This window comes from Indicator indicator, chromosome 16, assembly GCF_027791375.1.
Source record: "Indicator indicator isolate 239-I01 chromosome 16, UM_Iind_1.1, whole genome shotgun sequence".
NCBI classification, from domain to species: Eukaryota; Metazoa; Chordata; class Aves; order Piciformes; family Indicatoridae; genus Indicator; species Indicator indicator.
The window spans coordinates 15377489-15399856 of NC_072025.1; the positions used below are offsets into that span (position 1 = coordinate 15377489).

The 22368-nt window shown below is 43.8% G+C and overlaps 2 protein-coding genes across 2 annotated transcripts in view; both read right to left on the reverse strand.

Annotated features, from left to right (window-relative positions):
- Positions 1-6982: 6982 nt before the first annotated feature.
- On the reverse strand, positions 6983-9837 carry C16H15orf61 (chromosome 16 C15orf61 homolog). The gene is made up of 2 exons (XM_054388186.1): positions 9507-9837; positions 6983-7638 (listed from the first exon to the last, which is right to left on the reverse strand). The coding sequence occupies exons 1-2, from the start codon at positions 9835-9837 to the stop codon at positions 7511-7513; spliced, it is 459 nt and encodes a 152-aa protein (XP_054244161.1). The 3' UTR covers positions 6983-7510.
- Positions 9838-14155: 4318 nt separating this feature from the next.
- The window catches only part of IQCH (IQ motif containing H), a 75408-nt gene continuing 67195 nt past the window's right edge, over positions 14156-22368 (reverse strand). Inside the window, exons 18-21 of the mRNA XM_054387739.1 lie at positions 21211-21336; positions 19394-19455; positions 16220-16328; positions 14156-14257 (exon numbers count right to left, since the gene is read on the reverse strand). Of these exons, the coding sequence (XP_054243714.1) occupies positions 14156-14257; positions 16220-16328; positions 19394-19455; positions 21211-21336 (399 nt within the window). The remainder of the gene's footprint in view (positions 14258-16219; positions 16329-19393; positions 19456-21210; positions 21337-22368) is intronic.

Consider the following 22368-nt stretch of genomic DNA (forward strand, 5'->3'; position numbering starts at 1 on the left):
ACATAACTTTCTACATTGATAAAATAACGTATCATAGTGAAATTCACTTTTTTTTTTCCTTCCCACATCTTCAGATTGCCAGTGAGTGCAGGAAACTGAATTCCCTTAGGCTGATCAAAAAGTAGGTCAGCAGTGTCCAGGCTTTCTAACACTTATTCTCCTCTAAACTGCATCTCCTAGGAAAGAATCTCCCCCATGTACCAGTTTGATCAATACCTGTATAGATAAAGATGCCTTAAAACCTGCATTAAAACTTGCAAATAACCACCCATCTTCCTCCCATCTCTTCCCACTGCCTCTTGGAGCCCCTTTACACAACTCAGGCAAAAACATTTTGCACAGGTTCGCTGCAGTAAGAGGCAAAGGAATGCTTATGGACCAAATCCTAGGCAATAAATTGATCTTACTTTCAATTCATTCAGGGCAGAATCTGGCCTCAAATAGACCTTTTCAAACTCTTTCTCATAGTATACTCACCTGGAACAAAAAAAAAAAATCCCCAAACCAATAGTGAACTTGATTTAAGGTGAATTAATAAATGTTTAGTTCTTGCTTTACATTCTGAACATGTTTGAAATAAAGCAGAACACAGACGTGGTTTATGTGTATCTTAAAGATACACAATTACTGAGAAATCACAAGGTAAACTCTGCCAACTGGATGGAGCAAAAATGGCTGTGTATTGTTAATGATCTCACTGTACCCCATCAGACCAGCTTCAGGGCCTGCATAATTGTTTTTCTGTCAACCTATAAATTCCTGAGTAACAACAAAATTATTGTGATTTTTCTTACTAAATAATTCATGTATCACAAAGCATGTAGCTAACCAGGCCCATGAATCACTAAGCACGTTACAATCATCTCTAACAGCATTTCCTCTTGGAAGACTAGAAAAGAAGTTTGACTTTGTCACATTTTAGATCTCGTTCAAACATTTCAAGTGTTCCTGAAAATGAGGCTACTTGCAAATTTACATTTGAAACTTGAATGTTTCCTTGATCAGACTTTTGGTCTGAAGGATGGTTTTTAATCGTGTTTTAGTTTTCGTTGTTAGGATTACTAATATCAAGGAAAGTAATGAATTGGGTTTATAATGAACTAGAACAGGGCTCAGACTCTCTGCTTAAAGTGATGCCATTAACATCACTCTAAGCCATGTGCATTTTACTTCACCAAGCAAACGGCATCCAAAGTAGCTCAACTACAACACAGAGGATTTCATCATCTCAGACCTTAGTATTCTTGGAAGTACTGAACAGATAAACACTTGAGTTTTCTGGAAGACAACCTCATGACTGAAAATGTTTACAATCTGGATTGTGTGTAACTTAACAAATTAATAGAATCATTAAGTTTGGAAAAGGGTCCACGAGATCATCAAGTCCAAACTATATCCCAGCACTGCCAGGTCACCGCTAAAACCATGGCACTCAGAAACACATCTCCATGGCTTTGAAACCTCTACAGGGATGGGGACTCCACCACTGCCCTGGGCAGCCTGACACAGGCCTTAACAACCCTTCTGGGGAAGAAACTGTTCCTCATGTCCAACTTAACCTCCTCTTGGGCAACCTGAGGCCCTTTCCTCGTGTGCTACTGCTTGTTTCTTGGGAGAAGAGACCAACCTCCACCTGGCTCCAACCTCTGTTCAGGGAGCTGTAGAGAGCCAGGTCTCCTCTGAGCCTCCTTTTTTCCAGGCTGCCCAGTCCCCTCAGCTGCTCCTCACCAGACCTGTTCTCCAGGCCCTTCACCAGCCTCATTGCCATTCTCTGGATACACTCCAGCACCTCAGCATCCCTCTTGTAGTGAGGGTCCCAAAACTGAATGCAGTATTTGCAGCATGACCTCACTAGTGGCCAGTACAGGGGAATAATCCACACCCTGGTCCTGCTGGCCACACTTTATGACACAAGCCAGGATGCTGTTTGCCTTCTTGGCCAATTGGGCTGGCTCTTGCTACAGAAAGCTCTCGTGCTACACTGACATCATTACTTTCTAAAAACAGTGCATTTACTAGACCATTATGATGTATTAGCATAAATAATTAAGGTTAAACTACACTCATCTATGAGTAATAAATATCCTGTGATAGATTAGCTTTCTTTATTTGAACTGCATTTACTCACTCACTAATTCACAAAGGTGATTGACCTTGAGTGTCCCAAGCATTAAGGCACATTTTAATGTTCTGCTGCACACATGCTTCATTTAAAATACCTGAATGTAAACAGAGTAATAACATCTTATCCTTTTCCAGAGATAACCTTTAAAATCAACTTGATCAGTGACAATTTTTATTCTGCATTCCCCTTGCTGCAACGCTGAAGCTGCCAGTTTTTCTTAGGTTCTTTTAAGCTGAACAATACAGCCCAAGAAAGCACAATATCTACTTCCACAATTGTGTACATTTGGGGATGAAATCAAGACAATTCTCACATTGTCAACTTATTTTTCTGTAGTGAACATGACTAAGGGGTTACAGCAAAATTCAATTCAAATTAAATGGCTGAAGTAATATATGAAGTAAAATCTCTTTTGTTTCAGGCAAAGTTGGTCTAGACCAAAGGCTTAAGGGCACTGCAAAAAGAAAAAGCCAAGTTTCATTCAGTAGTAACATGAATCAGGGAGATCTACAATTCTGGTTTGCAAAGACATTCAGACATCAGGGATCTTTTTACTGCTATTAGATTCTCAAAGGGGACTATTTAGTCAGCTCACACTTTTCTGTTTTTCTTGCCTGTAGAATGATTCAAACAAATTCTATTTCCTCAGAAATTTTAAATCTGTCCATGACAAAATGCAGTAACATTTTTGAGTTTGAACTCTAAATTCCTGATCTCCTTTTCTAGACATCACTGATGGAAAGAGCATCAATAGGTGTGAGAATACTTACAGGTTGAGGGAAGCAACTTTCTCAAAATGGACGTTTTTCACTCATCCTCAGTCCCATTTTGGCCATCCTTCCTACTAAATCACTTCTTCCCTCCTCCACCTGAACACCATCCCACCCCTCCTATTCCACTGCTAAAGTCTCTCTTTAACTCAGTACATCTGTCAGGGAATTAATGTTTCCTTCACTTCACTGTCCTGTTCAGGATTCTACTTCAAAAGAGTCTTGATAAACCCAGGTCTGTTCATACCTGGCAAGTTTTGTGTGCAGAGTAAGCACAAATATGCAAAAGCAGAGATCAAACCCCTCAAAAGGTTCTACTCAATGCTGCTACACACCCAGAATTACCATAGGTCAACAACACAAAGCAAGTTGAGGACAGATCTTTTGTTTCAGTCAATGAAAGGTCAGTTGGCTCCAGGTTTCTCTGAAGACTGGAGAAAAGCACTGAACATCACTCTAGGGAAAGAAAGGAGATCAGGATGGGGACACAGCACCTCATTTTTGAGACACTGTGAGAATATTCATCATAAGCCACTGGGAGTATCGATCCTTATTGCTACTGGTATTAATTTACAATGAAAAAGAGGTTAATAGTTCAAAGATGCATTATCTGCATGTGCAGCAATTCACTGCTGTCTCACCTGCAAGGTCCTTTGGGTTGTCTTGTTGCTTCCAAACCAATTTGTAGGGGACCACCAAGCTGTGTTAATTCCTCCAGAATAATGGATTTGTAATTAATGAGCAGATTTCTTTTTTATATATACTACCCACATGTTGTGTGTGCAACACACACTAGTGTTGATACTTGTCTTTTATAGATGATTGAGCTACAAAATGACCCTCCCTGACTTTGTACAGATTTGATCCGCGCCATTTCCGCCTGAAATCAAGTGCAGTTTATCTTTTTGAGTCTTGCCTTAATTATCTCTCTGCTGTATTCAAGAGTGATGTTTAAATGAGTGAGAGATGCCATCAAAAGGCAGAGCTTTGCTTCACCTCGCTTAACCACTGCTTCAGAGAAAGGAAACCTTAGTCTAAACCCCGGGGATCAGGTAGCCACTTCTTGTCGTGGTCTTTTTAAACAGTAATGACTATTTGAGGGCATCTTACCCTCAAGGAGGGCTTTGCATTACATCTTGCCCAGGTCAGTGGGCTCAGGTATCTGAGTTAAACTGTGGTACTGTAAATTAATGGAAAATGTAACTGTGCCTCACTGAAAGATCAATGTCCAATAAAGGCTGCACAATCAAATCTTGTTGCAATGATTGAGGCCCTTAATTGCCTTTCAAAGATAAGGTGGTAATCAACATAGGTTTAACTGATCTTTTTTTACCAGTTCAATTACATGCTAATGACTACAGCCAAGTCAGGATCTTTAACTACTTATACTTATTAAATCTTACGTTTGCTGTGAAAAATTACTTAAGCCAAACAATCGATAAAGCCCAGGTCTTAATTACTATATTTCACTTTTAGACTTTTTGTGTGTGTTTGACAAATGTTTTGCTAGAGACTGTGCAGCACTAATGAGAGTACCCCAAGAAATGCTGATTTCTGTTTCTGCCTGCTCCTCCCAGTTCTGGTAGCCCATGGGTGGCTTTATGTTTGTTTTCATGAAGTTTTGTGACATACAAATGTGTCCCAGGCAGCTCATGGCACTTCAATATCATGTTTATATACTACACCACTCATGCTACTCCAGAATCATAGAATCATGACATCTTTTTGCTTGAAAAAGACTTTTATGATCGAGTCAAACCACTCTCTAACTTTACCAAGTGTGGTACTAAACCATGTCCCTCAGCAGCACATCTTTGCCTCTTTTAAATCCCTCCAGAGACAGAGACTCTATCACTGCCTCAGCAGCCTGTTCTAGGTCTTAGCAATCCCTTCCATGAAATGTTTCATGTCCAACCTAAACCTCCCATGGGACAACTTGAGACCTTTTCCTCTTGTCCTATCACTTGTTCCTTGGGAGAAGAGACTGACCCCCACCTGGCTCCAACCTCTTTTCAGGGAGTTGTAGAGAGCCAGGTCTCTCCTCAGCCTCCTTTTCTCCAGGCTGAACAGCTGCAAGTCCCTCAGCTGCCCCTCACAAGACCTGTTCTCCAGCCTCTAAACAGAAGTCCTTGCTAACTTCCAGCTGGGCAGAGATTCAAGAAGCTAGAAGCATGTCACCAAATCCTACTTCAAGGACACTTTTTAGTCCAAGTACTCAAGATTTCACCACAGCATACCCTGCTCTCCTCATGCTGGAGTGTCCTTCAGGAGTGGATTGCTGCAAGGAGAAGTTATGGTGACAGGGATAAGAAAGGCAAAGCAGCAAAGTTTCAGCTGAGAACTGCACGCTGCATCCTCATCCTCACTTGCCACTCCCGTCTTCCCCTGAGCCTTACAGAAATTTGTGAGACAAAGTGGATATTCTTGGCCCTCAAGACTTCCACGTTGCACTCAGGCCAAAACTTAGATGATAAAAATATAGTAAGAATTAAGTATTTATAGCAAAAAATAATGAAAGCCAGAAGAAGCCTTTTACCTTTGGCTGAAGAAAAGCGAGTTTATATTCATGACTGAAAATTATTTTGGCCATGATTTAATAACTCCTTTTCCCTGGTGAATAGCTCCTTTTCCTTCTGAAGTACTGTACCAGGTCACACACAAGCCTCAACGAAATGAACGAAGCTATATTTGCACTCTGCCCTCAGACAACTTCTAGTTCATCCTTTAGCATGATCAACTTTGTAAGAGCAAAAGGTCCATTGATTTTCATGTAATACAAGAAAATATTACATTTGCTTAATTGTTACACAGTGAGATCATTGAACAAGAAATCAAGTCTCTATTTAATGCTGCAAGCAGCACAGAATTGCAGCAATCAATAAGGTAGTTTGTCAGAGATGTTCTCTAAGGAGAGCTGCCCATCGCTCTATGGACAAGGAGTCATGTTGCCTGCAGTTATCGAAAAGCAGGTAAGCAAAGTCAGCAGTCCACATTATCAGAAATCAAACGAGCTGCAGTGAGCAGAGCTGCAGCTCCAATGAAGAGCTGTATTTATAGTCTGGTAATTAAAAACCCTTTTATCAACCTTGCATTCAGACTAAACCTTTACAGCAAAGTATTGACGAGATGCGTGGCAATGAATGAGCAGTATCCGACTTTTAAACTTATGAGCTGCAGTTAAATAACTTCATCTAATATGGAGAAAATCAGGTCTGGAAAGATGCTAGGAGTCATTTTTTGTTATTAATGAAGCTACTTATAGTGTCTCTTCATCTTTGAGACCCATTTAGCTTGTGTAAAGAATATTCTCCAAAATTAAATAGAACAAAGCAAGCGCTTCTCTGATTCAGCTGTTATTTAGTGTGGCTCTTAGAGAAGCTTCATTAAGTGAGAAACCAGTTCCATTATCTGGAATTAAGCAAAAAAGTATTTAAATTAAACTATGCTGTAGTCATAGCTTGATAATCAGTTATTTAGGGAATCATGATTATCCTCCAACACCACTTCCTTGCCATTTTACATCTATCTTCCTACTTCTGAAAACTGGGATAATCAACTACTGTCACCAGACGTGGGATTTGGAACCAACAGGGTAATTTGCTGGTGCTAAAACTAAGCACCAGTGATACATCCTGGACAGGTGTGTCTGTTGTTTGAACCAGCTATCCAATAATTCCCTATTTCCACTATTCAAATAATTCCCTTTTTTTTCTGCCCAGGTTTCCAACTGAATTTAAGTCATTCCATCATTGTATCTGTCTGTTAGAGCTGTGCTCAGTTACAACTGCAAAAATCAGATATTCTGCATCCAAAAGAAAAAAGAAGAAAAAAAAAAAAGGCAGTATTCTCCTTCTCCTGTATTAATTACAAATATCAGCAATTTGTAAATTAACACAGGGGATGTAACCTTTATTACTTAGGTTTTCTTACTTACCTGTGAAGCAACCTAGATTCACAACAAATAATAGTAGCAATAGAAATAATAATAATGCAGGTATCTGGACTTCAAGAATTACAGAAGGTAGAAGCATAAAAGGTATTTTAGATATTTTATTTAAATATTATTAGAAGAAATGTGATACAGCCATTTTAACTTCTGAGGTGGTATTTCTCCATAGTCTTCAAGGTAATTTTGACTAGGCAGTGCCACGGATTCATTCAAATGCACTGCATATACTATCAGTGCATTATGAAACATCTCATCAGTCTAAACCTAAGCAGCTAGGTCTTCCCAGAGACATTCTGAAAATGCCCAGTGTATTCACACCTCCCTTGCCCTTGTACCACAACTCAGCTCTGTAAGTTGGCAGATATATCTCTAAATGGTCACAAGTTTGTTCAGCACTGCCAGTCACTAATTTCCATAAATTCTAAACACCCTCTGGAATATTAATTCTTTTCCCACAGCTTCTAATTTTTTTCAAGTTTACTGACCTCTGCAAAAATAAATCTCTTCTGCCCACAAAGTCCACCAAGCTTCCTGAAGACAGCATGTTAAGAGAACACAACGCAACAACAAAGTTGCCTTCAGTTGTTTTGAGGTAGAGGGAGCGGATATTTGCAGCAGCTGCAACACAGAAACCCACCAAAAGACAGGTAACTTGAGGGCAGGATTTCAGTACATGGCACCTTCATCTTCTTTATTTAGAAAATAAATAGTAACTGGGCCATGGCTTGTGTGAACAGTCTCTGTGACACTGACAAAGAACCAGGAGCCAATTCCATATAGCAAAGTTGGGATGCCTACGGAAAGACAAAAACACGTTACATACAATGACAGCAAGCCAGGAAAATGAAATCCACCTACTGACAGTGAAAACAAAAATTAAATCAGAGCTAAGCATTCCAGTAAAAGCTGCCTTCTTAATCTTTTGTCTTTACTGAAATGCTTGCAAGCAGCTATCAAGACGTAACACCCTTCTTGTTTATGAAGCACACAGGGATCAGAAAGCAGCTTAAGAAAAGCAGCAATATGCAGGAATTCATAGAGAAAGAAAACAGGAGAAGAGCAGTGTGAAAGAAGCCAAATATGGTTGTGTATGCAGCCTGATTTCTGCCAACTACGGGGGGGGGAAATATATAAATGCTGAAACACAAACTCCCCAGGCATCCACTTAGTTATCAACTCAGAGTCTGTATCAGAGGAGAGATGGGAGGGAAAACAGGCAGAGATTTCATAGATCAACATGAAGCTGCTCTTGGGGAAAATCTGATTAGTGGTCAAGACTAACCACTCCAACAAAACTGCAGTGAGCAGAGAGATGCATATATAGAAGTGTATATGTAATATTTGTATAGAAAAGCACTGCCGAGTTACTCACCTATTCCAGATGATAGTATTTTACTTAGGAAAAACTAAAGAATTCATTAAGGTACAAAGCCACCAAATTTAACATACTTTAAGTTATCCAAAGTGCTTAAGATAGATTCTCTAAGAAGTCATCTCTCTTTTCTGCCATGCTTGCTAATGATAAAATATTTTAAATAAATGAGAAACATGCAGAGTAGCTGCAAGAAAAGCAGGGAAGATGAAAAGACTATGTGAAGCGAAAAATAATCGGATTTCAAGTTATTACTAAGAAATCTCTGTGATGACGTTTTCTCACTGTATCAGTTGGAAAGATCAAAAAAATGAGGAGCAGCAGATACGTTTTGCAAATGTTACTGAAGAATTGCAAAGCCAATGAGGCTTATTTTTCAAATGAAATATGAAAACAAGAAACGGATGAAATTGATTACGTGACTATCACCATTTACATCAATACCGTATCCGTATGCTAAATTTGGAATAATAATACATTTCAAGATTTATCTATGTCCATTTTTCTATTAATAAGGTACTGACGGCGCAGTTTTATTTATAAGCATTTATATTACAGTGGCACTTTTGGATCAAGCATGGCTCCAGCCCTCCAATACATTAGACACTGCCTGTATGTAAGAGGTAACAAATTAGCCCAGGCACCGTCTAAGAAACAAACTGTTGTGCTTCCTCTAGCACTCATGCGTTTGCTTAGGGGAAAGAACATAGATTTTTTGTATGGAAAATAATCCATACTGGTGTTAGCCATGTAAATAACAACCGCTGGTGCCTTTGCTTTAAGGCGGTTTAATTCTTCTCTCTCGCAACAGGACAGAGAAACACCAACTCGGTAAAACCCCCAAGAGTATCGATTTAATCCAAGGAATAAGCTCCTAGAATATCGATTTACTCAGAGGAGAGCTCTACGCTCCCACAGCAGGCGAAAACTCGCGCATTTTGTGATTGGTTTCCTCACGCCGCCCGGTCCGACCCGAGAACAGGGCAGAGGACGAGGCGCCTCCGACGGGTTCCCCAGCTTCAGGCGGAAGAGTTAAAGGAGAGGACCGCGGCGGGAGCGGAGCGCTGCTGCCCGCAGCCAGAAGCACCTGGCTGCCGCCGCTTTAACCTCACCGCCCCCGCGTCCCCCTTCCCGGGACCGTCCCTCCAGAGCCCGGCCCGCCCGCCTGCAGCGCCTCCCTCCTCCACCCTCCGCCTGCAGCAGCCGTGAGCTTGCACCTTTCCGCCCGCCTCACACCCGGGCGAGGGAAGCTGACGGGAGGCCTCGGAGCCGGCCCGGGCCATGACTCACCAGCGTTGAGAACCTTGAGGGCGGTGAAGGCGGCGTTCTGCAGCGCCAGGTCCTGCGGGGCGGCGCGGGAGCAGTGGTACTTGATGAAGGGGAAGCAGCCGGTGCGCAGGATGTGGTAGTTGGCGCCGTTCACCCGCCAGTTGAAGTGGGAGAGGCCGAACTGGTCGTTGTGGACAGCGCTGTACTTCACGCAGTACGAGGTCCAGTGGGGCAAACGGCGCTGCCGCAGGTGCTGGCTCAGCACCTCCGAGGCGGCGGGACGGGACTCCGCCGTTCCCCGCCACAGCAGCAGCCCCACAACCGCTTCGTGCACCCGCTTGAGCGCCCACATCCCGCGGGGACCCCCCCCCATGTCCCCCGCACCCAGCGCTGTGGTCGCCGCGCCTGCGCCGCCACCGCGCCTGCGTGTCGCCGGAGGGCGGGGAACGGGCGGCGGCAGGGTCACCCCGGCCGTGGCAGCTGTGGAGCTGCCTTCGCCAGTGGAAGCGGCGGGGCTGGCCCGAGGCTGCGGGTGTGAGGGAGAGCGGGGCAGTGCAGCTTCCTGAGGGGAGGGTCAGGGCAGGGGGAGAGGCTCCAAAGCAGCTGCGTAGCTCTCCACACTGAGGTGAGGCGGGAGCGGGCAGAGGCGGCACGGGCACTGAATCATCCTGCCAGAGAGAGGCGTCCACATTCGTGCGAGGATATACAGAAAATCTGTGTAATTACGTAATTAGAAACGGTTTTGCTTACAGCTTGTGTGCTGGCGGGAGCAGCCCGGGTGTTGCTGCAGCATCAACCCAGGTTAATGCACCCTCGGGGAGAATATATTGAGCTGCTTTGATTTTACTTGGTGAAATTTGGCAGTGACATCAAGTTAAAGATAGTTCTTCGAAAGCCTTAGACCCCTTGAAGAGAAATACTTAAAAATCATAGCCACTATTCCCTGATTGTAAATAAAAGATAAGGTTTTGAACCACTGAATGTTCTGTTTGAGGCAAAAAGGCTTAATAAAAATATCTTGGACTAGGTGATTTTTAAAGGTCCCTTCTAACCCAAACCATTCTATGATTCTAAACTGAGAAATAGGAACAGATTTTTCTTTCTAATAATTTCAAGCAATATCCCAAACTCAGCGATCTTCAACCACTGAGCTATGTAGTACGAATGTGCTAATTAATCAATTACTACCCAACAATGTACCCTGTTTATTTACTACAATGTACTACATGTGTGTAGAATCAGTAATTATTAATCATCAGCAACAACTCTGACTCCAGTTCACCCTCCTATAATTAATAGAGCATATAGTTAGCTTTAATACCTTTCTTTATTAGTGGCATCAATGAGGATAGAGAACAAGGTGGAAGCTGATGCTGTGGCTCACTGTGGTGAAGGGCTCAATTTATGTACTACACCTTATGAGTTATGTTAAGCTTTTATGTTTCACGGTCAAAATTACCACTTAAAAAGTGGACATAGGACAGTCTGTTCCTAATCTTTAGTGCCTGATTGCTGTAACAAAAGCTGTAGTCTAAAACGAAACAGTACCTCAGATCTATGATAGATGATCTGTTAAATGGGAAGTGATGCTAGCTAATCACTGTGAAATGTTGAGGAGGACTGACCAGGATAGCCTTCAAATTCCAGGGAGTTGTTGCCTTACCCCCTCCTTGGGAGGGGTAAATCCTCCTGACCTATTGGAATGAAGTATTGGAGATCTTTCAGAAAATGGGTAAGGTAAATATTTCAGAAGAGATCTGGAAGTGGTTGTAGTGATGAACTGTTCTTTGCTCTGTGCTCAAGAGGTGTCATTCTAAATGTGTAAACAGGCTAAATGCCTTTTTTTTTCCAGTAGGGCTTTAAACTGGAGTATCTAAAAGAGGAGATCCAGTTTCCATTTATCAATGGTAATGTTCTCTCAGGAGAATGACCTGACATGGGTAGAATGTGTGCTACAGATAGTATGTCATCACAAAAAACTAACACCCATGAAGTGCTGTCAGCAGAGCACACATCTTTGTTTGCAGGTCTGGCCCATCAGAACCATGAAACCTTTGCATCTTCCTCCACTGCTGTTGCCAAATCCCACTGCCTCTCTCGTCCTTCCATACCTTGCAGCTGGGGAACCAGCTTGGGCTTGTGCTGTTCTTAGCCTCAGAATTCTCTGGTGATTTCTAATGGGCAGCCACATCTGGCCTACCTTTTATCTTTTGATCTCCACTTGCTCTGTTCTCTAGCTCGTGTTCTGAAATTCAAGCTACAGTCCAAGATCTCTCTTCTGCCTTTGGTGAGTGGGAGTAAGTATTCCAGGATAATCATGACTATATCTCTGACCTTTTATTTTTAAATAATTTCATTTTTTTATCTGCTGTATTGCTAAAAAAAACCAACACTTTTGTCCCCAGCAGCATGGGAGTTGAATGTGAAACTCCAAAGCCATTTCAATCCTATCAGCTTAATGCTCAGAAGTGTTAATAGTAATTAAAAACTTTTTTTCCCTTCAAAATACATTTCACTATTTGCACATACTGAGAAATCTCTCTCACCATGGAGACTTTCAGGTCACTTGTTTCCTGCAAAAACAGGTATAGTTTTCTTTTATCAGAACAGAACAAAGACATAAGGAAGTGCAGGTTTCCTTTACTCCTAGGACACTGCAGTCTATTAAGTGCCAGTGAACTAATGAGCCTCTCAGACCTTATGTTGTTCTGGCTTGGATTGAGGCTTCATTTTCCTTAACCCTTAAGAAACTAGCTTGGTGCTGCTATGCACTTCTGTGCCTCCTTTTTCCCCAGGATACTGCTTCTACTGACCAAACAGGGATGTTGTACAGCTTGAAAAGGAAGCTAGGTGAGAACTCTACAAAGAGTATTAAAGTAGGAGAGAGTTCATTACATATGCAGCGAGGAAAATAAACAAGATTGTTCTGCAGCCCCTCAAAGCCCCTACAAGCCCCAATTTAGCTTGTAGGAAGAACTAATAAGCAAATTACACTCTGGCATATAATTTCCTAACAAGTACGATATCATTGTTGTACCTACCACAGCCAAAAATACCTCATTTACTTTCATTTCTAACATTAAGAGTAAGGACTTCCAGGAATCTCATTCCTGGTCTAAATTTCCCCTTAGAAAAGAATCCGTCTGGCTCTGGTGCATCCAAGCCCAAGCCATATTGACATTGCATGTCAGAAAGGAACAAAACCAACCAAACAAGAACGAAACAAAAATATTCTTGTGGATTTTTATTTGAAGCAGGGATCAGCATTTATGCAAACGTTCTCATCTGCAGTTAATTACTCCTGTCACCAAAGCAGAAGAGAAAAAGGCTGACACAAAAGATAACACATAAATAGAATGGATCAAAGACTCAGGCATGAGGAAACCTGGGCAATGATCTGCTGCAACTGCTTGGTCACATTTGTTATTTGTCTTTAAAACTGGTTTTGCATGAGCTTTTTGGGAAGGAATTTCAAAGATAGTTAGAATCATAGAATCGTTTAGGCTGAAAAAGAGCTTTAAGATGATCAAATCCAACCATTAACCCAACAGTACCAAGTTTGCTGCCATGTCCCTCAGCACCACATCTGCATGGCTTTTAAATCCCTCCTCTTTTCAGTAGAGGATGATCTCCTGGCATGATTTATGGACAAGGACAAAAGATTCTGAAATCAGATACTGTACTTCAGAAACAACAGTGTGAACATCAGGGGCATTTATCACAGGCATCTGCTTCTCAGCATTTGATTTCTGAACAAGAAGAGAGATTCTTCTAAACACACTTGGAAATTGCAGAAACGAGGCCAAGTGCCAAATCCTACACCAGGGGCAAGGCAATCCCAAGCACAAATACAGGCTGAGCAAGGAGTGCCTCGAGAGCAGTGCTGAGAAGGACATGGGGGTGTCAGCTGATGATAAACTCAACATGAGCTGGCAACAGTCACTTGCAGCCCAGAAGGCAACTGTGTGCTGGGCTGTATCAAAAGTGTGGCCAGCAGGGCAGGGAGGTGATTCTGCTCTGCTCTGGTGAGACCTCACCTGGAGTACTACATCCAGTTCTGGTGCCCCCAGCACAAGAGGGACATCAGACTGCTGGAGCAGGTCCAGAGGAGGCCTTGAAGATGATCAGAGGACTGGAGCACCTCCCCTGTGGGAACTGTCTGCAAGAGTTTGGGCTGTTCAGCCTGGAGAAGGCTCCAGGGAGACCTTAGAGCAGCCTTCCAGTACCCAAAAGGGACCTAGAAGCAAGCTGGGGAGGGACTTTTTACAAGGGCTTGTAGTGATAGGATGAGGGGCAATGGACTGAAACTGGAGAAGAGACACAGACTGAATATTAGGAACAAATTCTTTACAGTGAGGGTGGTGAGACACTGCAACAGGTTGCTCAAGGAAGTCGTAAATGCCCCCTCCCTGGAAGTGTTCAAGGCCAGGTTGGATGGGGCCTTGAGCCACCTGGTCCAGTGGAAGGGGTCTTTAATTATAGCACAGGGGTTTGGAACTAGATGATCTCTAAAGTTTCTTCCAACCCAACCCATTCTATGATTCTATGAAATATGCTGCCTCAGTTCCTGTCATTTCAGCTGCTGACGCAGAGGGAAAGCCAAACCTGCTCTTACAGCTGAGGAAGCCTTTCCAGAAGATAAAATAAGGCACATAAACCTTTCCCTTTAACTATTCTTCCAGAACATCTGCTGTCAAGGGTTGCTCCTCTTCCCATTCCAGTGTGTTTCCTGCTGTAGTCCCTAGAATGGCTGCGATGCCTTGCACTGCCATCTGCAACAGAGTTGAGGAACACAAGTTATTTAATGGGTATTACAATGAAATGCAGCAGGCAGCATGCACAGCTGCTTGTGCCTGCCTGGGAAAGGTAACTGGTGTGACACAGGACATGTTGCACCCATTAAAGTTACTATTACTTTGGGGGCAGGTGGGGGAACTATTAGTAAATAGGTACAAACCTCAGGTAAATAAAAAATACAGCTTGGTGCAATCTGTAATTGTAATTAGCCAGCAGGTGTTCTTTCATCTATGTAAATCATTGTTAACTCACTAGGAAGTTTCTTTTGAGATTTTTCTTCAGTGATTGCTTTTTACTCCCTCATACTGAAAAATAGGGTTTGGAGGTTTTTTTGTTTCTTCTGTAACGGAATCACAAAATTTTTTAGGCTGGAAGTGACTTTTAAGATCATCAAGTCCAACCATTAACCCAGCACTGCTACATCACCACTAACCCATGGCCCTCAGCACCACATATAAATGTCCTTCAAATCCCTCCAGGGATAAGGAATCCATCACTGCCCTGGGCAGCCTGGGCCAGACATTGACAACCCTTTTGGGGAAGAAATTGTTCCTCATGTCCAACCTAACCCTCCCTTGCTGCAGCTTGAGGCCATTTCCTCTTGACATGCTGCTTGTTCTTTGGAAGAAGAGATCAACCCCCACCTGCTTCAACCTCATTTCAGGGAGGTGTAAAGAGCCAGAAGGTCTCTCCTCAGCCTCCTTTTTTCCAGGCTGAATAACCCCAATTCTCTCAACTGCTCCTCACCAAACCTGTTCTCCAGACCCTTCACCAGCTTCCCTGCCCTTCTTTGGAACCACTTGAGCACCCTCTTGGAGTGAGGGCCCCGAAACTGAACATGTTAAAATTTAATTAGGTCTTCTCTAAAACCATCTCTTCACACTCTGCTTGCCAGAGGAAAATGCAGGCACACTGGAAAGAATCTGATCCAAATGACATTCTGTGATTTAAGATATAAATCTGTAACAGTGCTCCCCTTCATCTTTGCACAAAAGGATGAAAGAGAGGATCTTAGAAACTTTCTGAAGTTAAAGGTGATACATTTTAGCAGCAGAACTCCCTCTGGAAAGTTCAGCTATTCTCTGGAATCAGAAAGCATCATTGTAATGAGCACTTCTTGCAGGGCACAGGGTTGGATTCATTATTGCTTTCCTGGCTCCTTTCGCCAGCGAGGTCATCACAAAGGAGCTTCGAAGTAAAGGTGGGTGTTCCTGAGGGAACATTCCCAGACTGAGGAGCCCCAGTGCTTTGTCCTGCCTCCACCTGTACCACCCCAGAGCATCCTCTGGCCCTGAGGGATGGGCGAGTGGAGAAAATTGGGAGCAAAACCGACTTACAAAGTGGATGGCAGGGTGAAAGATGTGAACTAAGGGATTACGTGCCTGCCTGCTTAGAAGAAATCAGTGTTAATATTTCAAGGAGCTATTAGAAATGTAGAAGTTTGTTCCTATTTTCAGATTCTTACTTCAATGGTGTCCCTTTAAAACAGACAATTGTGACAACTGTCCCCTCCTTAGAGGTTTCAAGGCCAGGCTGGACAAGGCCTTGAGCCATCTGGTCTAGTGGAAGGTGTTCCTGCCCATGGTGGGGGATGTGGAACTGGAAGATCTTTAAGGTGCCTTCCAACCCAAACCATGCTATGAATCTATGATGGAACTGACTGAGGCAGCTCCTCTGCTCCTAGAGAGGACAGTCAGGAGCGTTGCATGACAAATCGCTTCAGGCTCAACTATTTCTCTTTTCAAAGAAAAAAGTTTCCAACTTAAATTTAACTAACAGGCTCATTGGGAGACTTACCATATTGACCTAGACACTGCAAAATACATGCTGCTACCAATAAAAAAGGAATGGTTTAGCACTTGTTTATGATACAGCATGAGGTATTTTCAGCCCTTGTACAGAAATTAACCAGGATCGTTAGTTAATTAACACCTCACCTTAAAATTGGTCTCGCCTTGCATATTAGGTGGTGATATTTCTTGATGGATGATGAAGAGATTGCGAGCAAAGGTCAGGAGGACCCCCTGGAGATCCTCTCCGATTGTTCTGTTAATGATATCCAAACAAATGAGTTTACCGATGATTCCCTTCACATGCTTAAAAACAATCACCCTCTCATTTGTGCCTGTCTGCTGATGGAATTTAATGAGTGTTTTCAATCTCACAAGGTGGCAATCTTCAGGGAGATATGAAAGATGAGGCTCCATTTTAACTTGTCAACAAAAAGGATTTGTGCAATAAATAATTTTTATTAATCAACTTTGCAGAAGGAAGCGGTGAGGGTTCAGCTGCTCTGGGTAAAAGGCTACTGTTGAGTTAGGACTGAGAGCAGAACACTCTCAAGACCTAAATTAGTTCAGGAGAACTGTTGCTTCTGCCTGCAGCTTGTGCAAGACATCTGAGAAGGAGACACTTCAGCATTTCTTAGGTTGTTGGAACTTCTGAGGCTTTGGTTTCTCAGTGGCACATGCAGACTCTCTACACGTATCATAGAGTCATAGAATGTCCTAGATTGGAAGGGACCTTAGAGGTCATCTGCTCCAACCTCCCTGCTGGTTGAAAACGGCCTCAGAAATCGTCAGGTCTAACTCTTAACCTAACACTGCCAAGCCCATCACTAAACCATGTCCCTCAGCACCAGAGCACATCTCCACTGCTCTGAAAACCCTTCAGGGATGGGGACTCCACCACTTCCCTGGGCCAGGCCCTGATGACTCTTTCCATGAAGAAATGCTTCCTAATGTCCAACCTAAACCTGCCCTGCTACAACTTGAGGCTGTTTCCTCTTGTCCTATCACTTTTTCCCTGGGAGAAGAGACCAACCCCCACCTGGCTCCAGTCTCCTTTCAGGGAGTTGTAAAGAGCCAGAAGCATGCATACACACTGAGCTTCCACTTCTCTAGCATGTATTGTTCCAAAGGAGTTAGCAAGAATGTAATCAGGATGCAGTACCCCTAACATAAAGGTTCCACTTTCCAGGGTGTGGCTAACACAGGGAGAAGCCAACCCAAGAGTCCACTGGCTCTGAGGAGGGCAGGTTCTGCTCCTCTCCTCAGCTCCTCCCCATCTATCTTGCACAGCTCTCCTGCTCACTATGTACCCTCTATAGACTGATTCTATCTGAGCCTCATAGAAAATCAGCCCAATAACACAGAGCTTTCTGCTTAGTTTTTGAGATGCATTAACTCCTGGAGAGGTGTAGACATGCCAGAGGCACTGCAAAAGGAGGGTCAGAAGGGAGGAGGATTCCAGAGGTGGGATCAGGGAAGGAAAGGCTCATCTTTCAGTATCAGGGGGCTATTAGGAGAGTTCAGCAGCTTATGGAACACTGTCAGTTGCCTAAACCACTTTGAAAGTGGCTCCTGTAGATATTTTACAGGTTCTTGTGTGCTGCTGTTCTTTCAGTTTTATCTGACAGCTCCATCGTGTGAGCTGCCCATACTGTGACTACAGGTAGGGGCAGTATCCTAAAGGAACACCCAAGCTTGGAACAAATCTGACTTGCCTGTACCTTACTAACAGCCTCATCCACAGGGAGCTTGGGCAGGCTGAAAGAATCACAGACCTAGAAACAATCTTTAGGATTCATTTAGGCCATTCCCTGTGCTCGGGCAGGATCAATGCTCCTTACATCATCCTGACAGAGGTTTGTCTCATCTGTTACTAGAAGCTGTCAATGACAACTGCACTGAACAATCTAATTAGTTCTTCACTTCCCTTACTACCAGAAATATTTCTTTTGCTAAGCATGAATCTCCCTGACTGCAAGTTAAGTTCAGGTCTTCTTGTCCTACTGCCAAAGACCTGGAAATCAGATTTTTTCCTTCCCACAGAGGCTTTTTATGTGTTTGAAGATCATTAGCAGACCTCACTTCTGCCTCCTCCTCTCTGTCCTCTTTAGCCTGGCCTTCTGAGTCATGCTTCCTGGGACTCTCAACATTTTCTACTGATGTCTCTGAACAGAATGGAAGGATTACTTCTGATGTTTTCAGGTTAATATTGTTTACTTCCTTCCATAAGATAATGCCATTGTGACTTGCAGGCTGTAAGCCACTGTAATTTTCAGACCCTCTTCTGCAGGGCTACTTGTTCCTCACCTTCATTACTACTATCACTGCAATTTCTTGCTCCTGGTTCCAACTGGATGTCATTCTGTTTTTCAGATAGTTCCTTCAGTTTGTCAGATCGTTTTCAATTGTCCTACCCTTCACAATACTTGCCCAGTCCCATCCAGCACTCAGGGAAGCTGTTTCCTTATCCAGGCCATGCTCCAGCATCACAGGAAGGCAGAACAGACTGAGAACAGGCTATCTCACAGCCCCTCACTCATTACATGTTATTTTGGCAATAAGCTTTACATCAGTTCTCTCCAAGGAGAGGTTTTCATTCAGTGCAGATGATGCTCTCGTATGTCTGAAATATTACCAAGCTACCAGAATTGTTGTTACCTGACTACCATTGCTCAGTTTCTGAAGAATGAAGATCAGGTTTGTTCTCACAGAATCTCAGCATGGTGGGGATGGGAAGGGATCTCTGAGGATCACCCAGCCCAACCTCCCAGCTAATTACCCAGAAGAACAGTCAGGTGGGTTTGGAATTTCTCCAGAGAAGGAGACTCCACAACCTCTCTGGGCAACCTGCTCCAGGGCTCCAGCACCCTCACACCAAAGAAGTTTCTCTTCATGTGCAGATGGAACCTTCTGGGTTCCACTTTGTGCCCCTTGCCCCTTGTCCTGTCACTGAGCACCACTGAAAAGAGTCTGGCCCCATCCCCTTGCCCCCACCCTTCAGCTCTTGCTGAGCATTGAGAATATCTCCTCTCAGGCTGCTCTTCTCCAGGCTACACAGCCCCAGGGCTCTCAGCCTTTCTTCCTCACAGAGATGCTCCAGGCCCCTCAGCAGCTTTGTAGCCTCTGCTGGACTCACTCCAGTCCTGGGGAGCCCAGAACTGAACACAGTACTTCAGATGTGACCACACTAGGGACTTTGTTGAACTTCAATAAGCTTGCACTCCCTCAGGTCTGTGGCCTGGCCAGGTCTCACTGAACAGCAGCACAGCCTGACAGGGTATCACCACTCCTCCAGCTGTGTCACTGACAGTGTTTGCTTACATCATTCCCAGCCTGGATCGCTTCTGGTCTTCATACAAGATAAAAACTGTTCCCTGTTTCTCCTGTTAAAGAAAAAGACAAAGTTGCTTTAATTATTCCTAAATCAGCCATAGTTACAACAGTTGTGTTACACAGGGACAGTCTGTATGTAACCTATCTGAGAAAGGCTGGTTTGAGCTGTGTGCAGTGGTTTGTGGCTCAGAGTAAGTAGACGATGGCTCTAACTTACTGTAGAGAATACATTAACTTTATGACACACAGCAGAGTCTATTCAATAGCAAATAGTTTTTGTTCTAGAGCAGTAAAAGATGGCCCTAAGTGTCTTAAAAATTATCTCCACACAGTCATTTTTATCCAGAGACTGATTAACTCCTGAAAGCCTTAACTAAAGACAGTGATAATGTGTTTAACTTTTCCTGTTCCTAAAGCTTATACTTCACCTTAGACATACACAGGACATGACCCTGCATTAACCTTCTGCTCAGGTCCATCACAGGCATGACGCTGGTGACAGTCTGGTCAGCAGCCAACCCCACAGTTTGGCTGTTAGATGTGCTAAGTGACAGTTATGACGTGTCACTGTGAGGGGCCTCATGAGCTGCTGTCCTGGGGAGGGTTTGTACAGAGCAAGCCTGTAAAGCCCTGCAGTCCCCCCTGAAGCCCTGTGCCCTAGGTTCTCAAATCTCCATTGCTGTTCTGTCTCATCTACCAGCTTCCAAACTCTTTACATTTCCTTCTTTTCAGCTCTGCCCAGAAGCTTTAAGCACTCCTTTCCTAGCAGACTGCATTTCGTGTCTTCATTCCTCTTCCTGTGGTCCAGTATCACCCAATCTCATGACCTCTGAAGGTCTGTGTTCTCTTATGGGTGCACAGGTGTGCAAAAGGGCCCTATGGTGGCCAAGAACTCTCAGGACTTGGTGCTGGCAAGGTCCCAAACCCTGGTGACAGCCACCATCCTTTGTGCTGTATGAACAACCCCACTGGGACAGCACTGTCTTGGTAGTCTCTGAGAGAGCCCCTATCTCACTCATAGATGCACAGAATGGGTTGGAAGGGACCTTAAAGATCGTCTAGTTCCAAGCCCCCTGCCATGGGCAGAGACACCTCCCACTAAACCAGGTTGTTCAAGGCCTCATTCAGCCTGGCCTTGAGCACCTCCAGGGAGGGGGCATCCACAACCTCCTGGGCAACCTCTCCCAGTGTCTCACCACCCTCACTGTGAAGAGTTTCTTCCTGATCTTCAAGTCTAAATCTGCCCTTTTCAAGCTTCAGTCCATTCCCCCTCATCCTATCATTGCAAGTCCTTGTAAAAGGTCTCTTCTGGGCTTTCTTGTAGGCCCCCTTCAGGTACTTGAATACCACTATAAGGTGTCCCCGGAGCCTTCTATTCTGCATGCTGAAGTCCCACTCCCCACTCCCTGTGGTATAACATAAACATGGTGTAACACTCCTCATCCTTCACAGCTTCCAGTCTTCATCCAAATCAGATATCTCAGCACTGCAGCTCTTCACCATTGATACCCCAGGTGAAGGAGGCTGTGTTAAAGTATCAGACTAATTTACACAGGAACTACCTCATGCAATTAAGAGTTCATTACTTGGCATCATGAAAACAGTGTAGAATGAAATCAATTCTGATTTATACCAAGCTTTCTTCAACAAAACAACTGCAGAGCAACAAAGAACTGCAGAGCAACACAAACATTATCTTATGCTAAAGAGAGCACTAAAACTTTACGTGGTTTCACTGTATCAGAATTTACATACAGCAGTTATGCAGAGTGCACATCCTGTTTTCCACTCTTCCCCCTTCATACCTGGAGGTCAAATCCAACACCACGAGCTTTACACATCTGGAGGAGAATGTTGTAGTAGATTCCAGAAAGGCTGGAGTGCCTCAGTTGAGTGCTTGCTACTGCACACCGGCTGCTGAGTGGAGAAGGCTGAAGAAAACAACAGAAGAATCTTGACTTTCACACCAGGTTATATCAGAAACCAGCAATTTAGACTGGAGATTAGGAAGAAATTCTTTACAGTGAGGGTGGGGAGACACTGGAACAGGTTGCCCAGGGAGGTTATGGATGTCCCCTCCCTGGAGCTGTTCAAAGCCAGGTTAGATGAGGCCTCCCGCTTGGGCTAGTGGGAGGTGTCCCTGCCTATGGCAGGGGGTTGGAACTAGGTGATCTTTAAGGTCTCTTCCAACCCAACCCATTCTCTGATTCTATGATTTACTATTTAAATGGCTTTTTCTCAATGACCTTGTGTCAGTGTCAGGCTCCCCTTGGATGAATTCCTGTTCCTCACAATGTCTGTTGAACAGAGACGTTGCCATGCAGCAAAATTAAACCCTCACCTCAAACTGTAGTAAAACCTTTTATGATAGATGAGGTCTGTCAGATCTATGAGGTCTGTAGTTATTTAGAAAGTCACATTTTGGTATTGCCACAGCCTCACTGGTAACTGAGCCCTGTGAAATCACTCGGAGTTGACCCTCTGAACCCATCCTGCCCTCTGGTTACATATTCTGTTCTAGAGATGGTTCCTCTTGACAGCAGCAATTCCAAAGCAGAGCATCAGTAGGTTTTGAAGTTGGGTTTCTCCAAGCCTGAGCATGAGTGTGCATGATTTTCCCAGCAGGTTGTCAAGGGTCAGGGCTGGGCCAGCCACTAGATGAGTGACAAATGCTCTCTATGAACCCCTCTGCCTTCCCAAAGGGAATAAGGGAGAGAGACTGATGGGTTGGGAAAGAAAACTGAAACAGCTTTAATGAAAACAGTAGCAATAAAATGAAATAGAGACAATAAACCAATATGGAACCCAACCCCTGATTGGCAGTGATGTCACTGTCATCACTGATGCTGTGGGAGAAGGCCTACGCTGGACTCAGCAGCAGATGGGAACTGCATTCAGGATCTGGATTCTGGAACTGGATTCAGGAACACAGAGTCTGGGATTGAAGGCAGAAAGGACAGAAT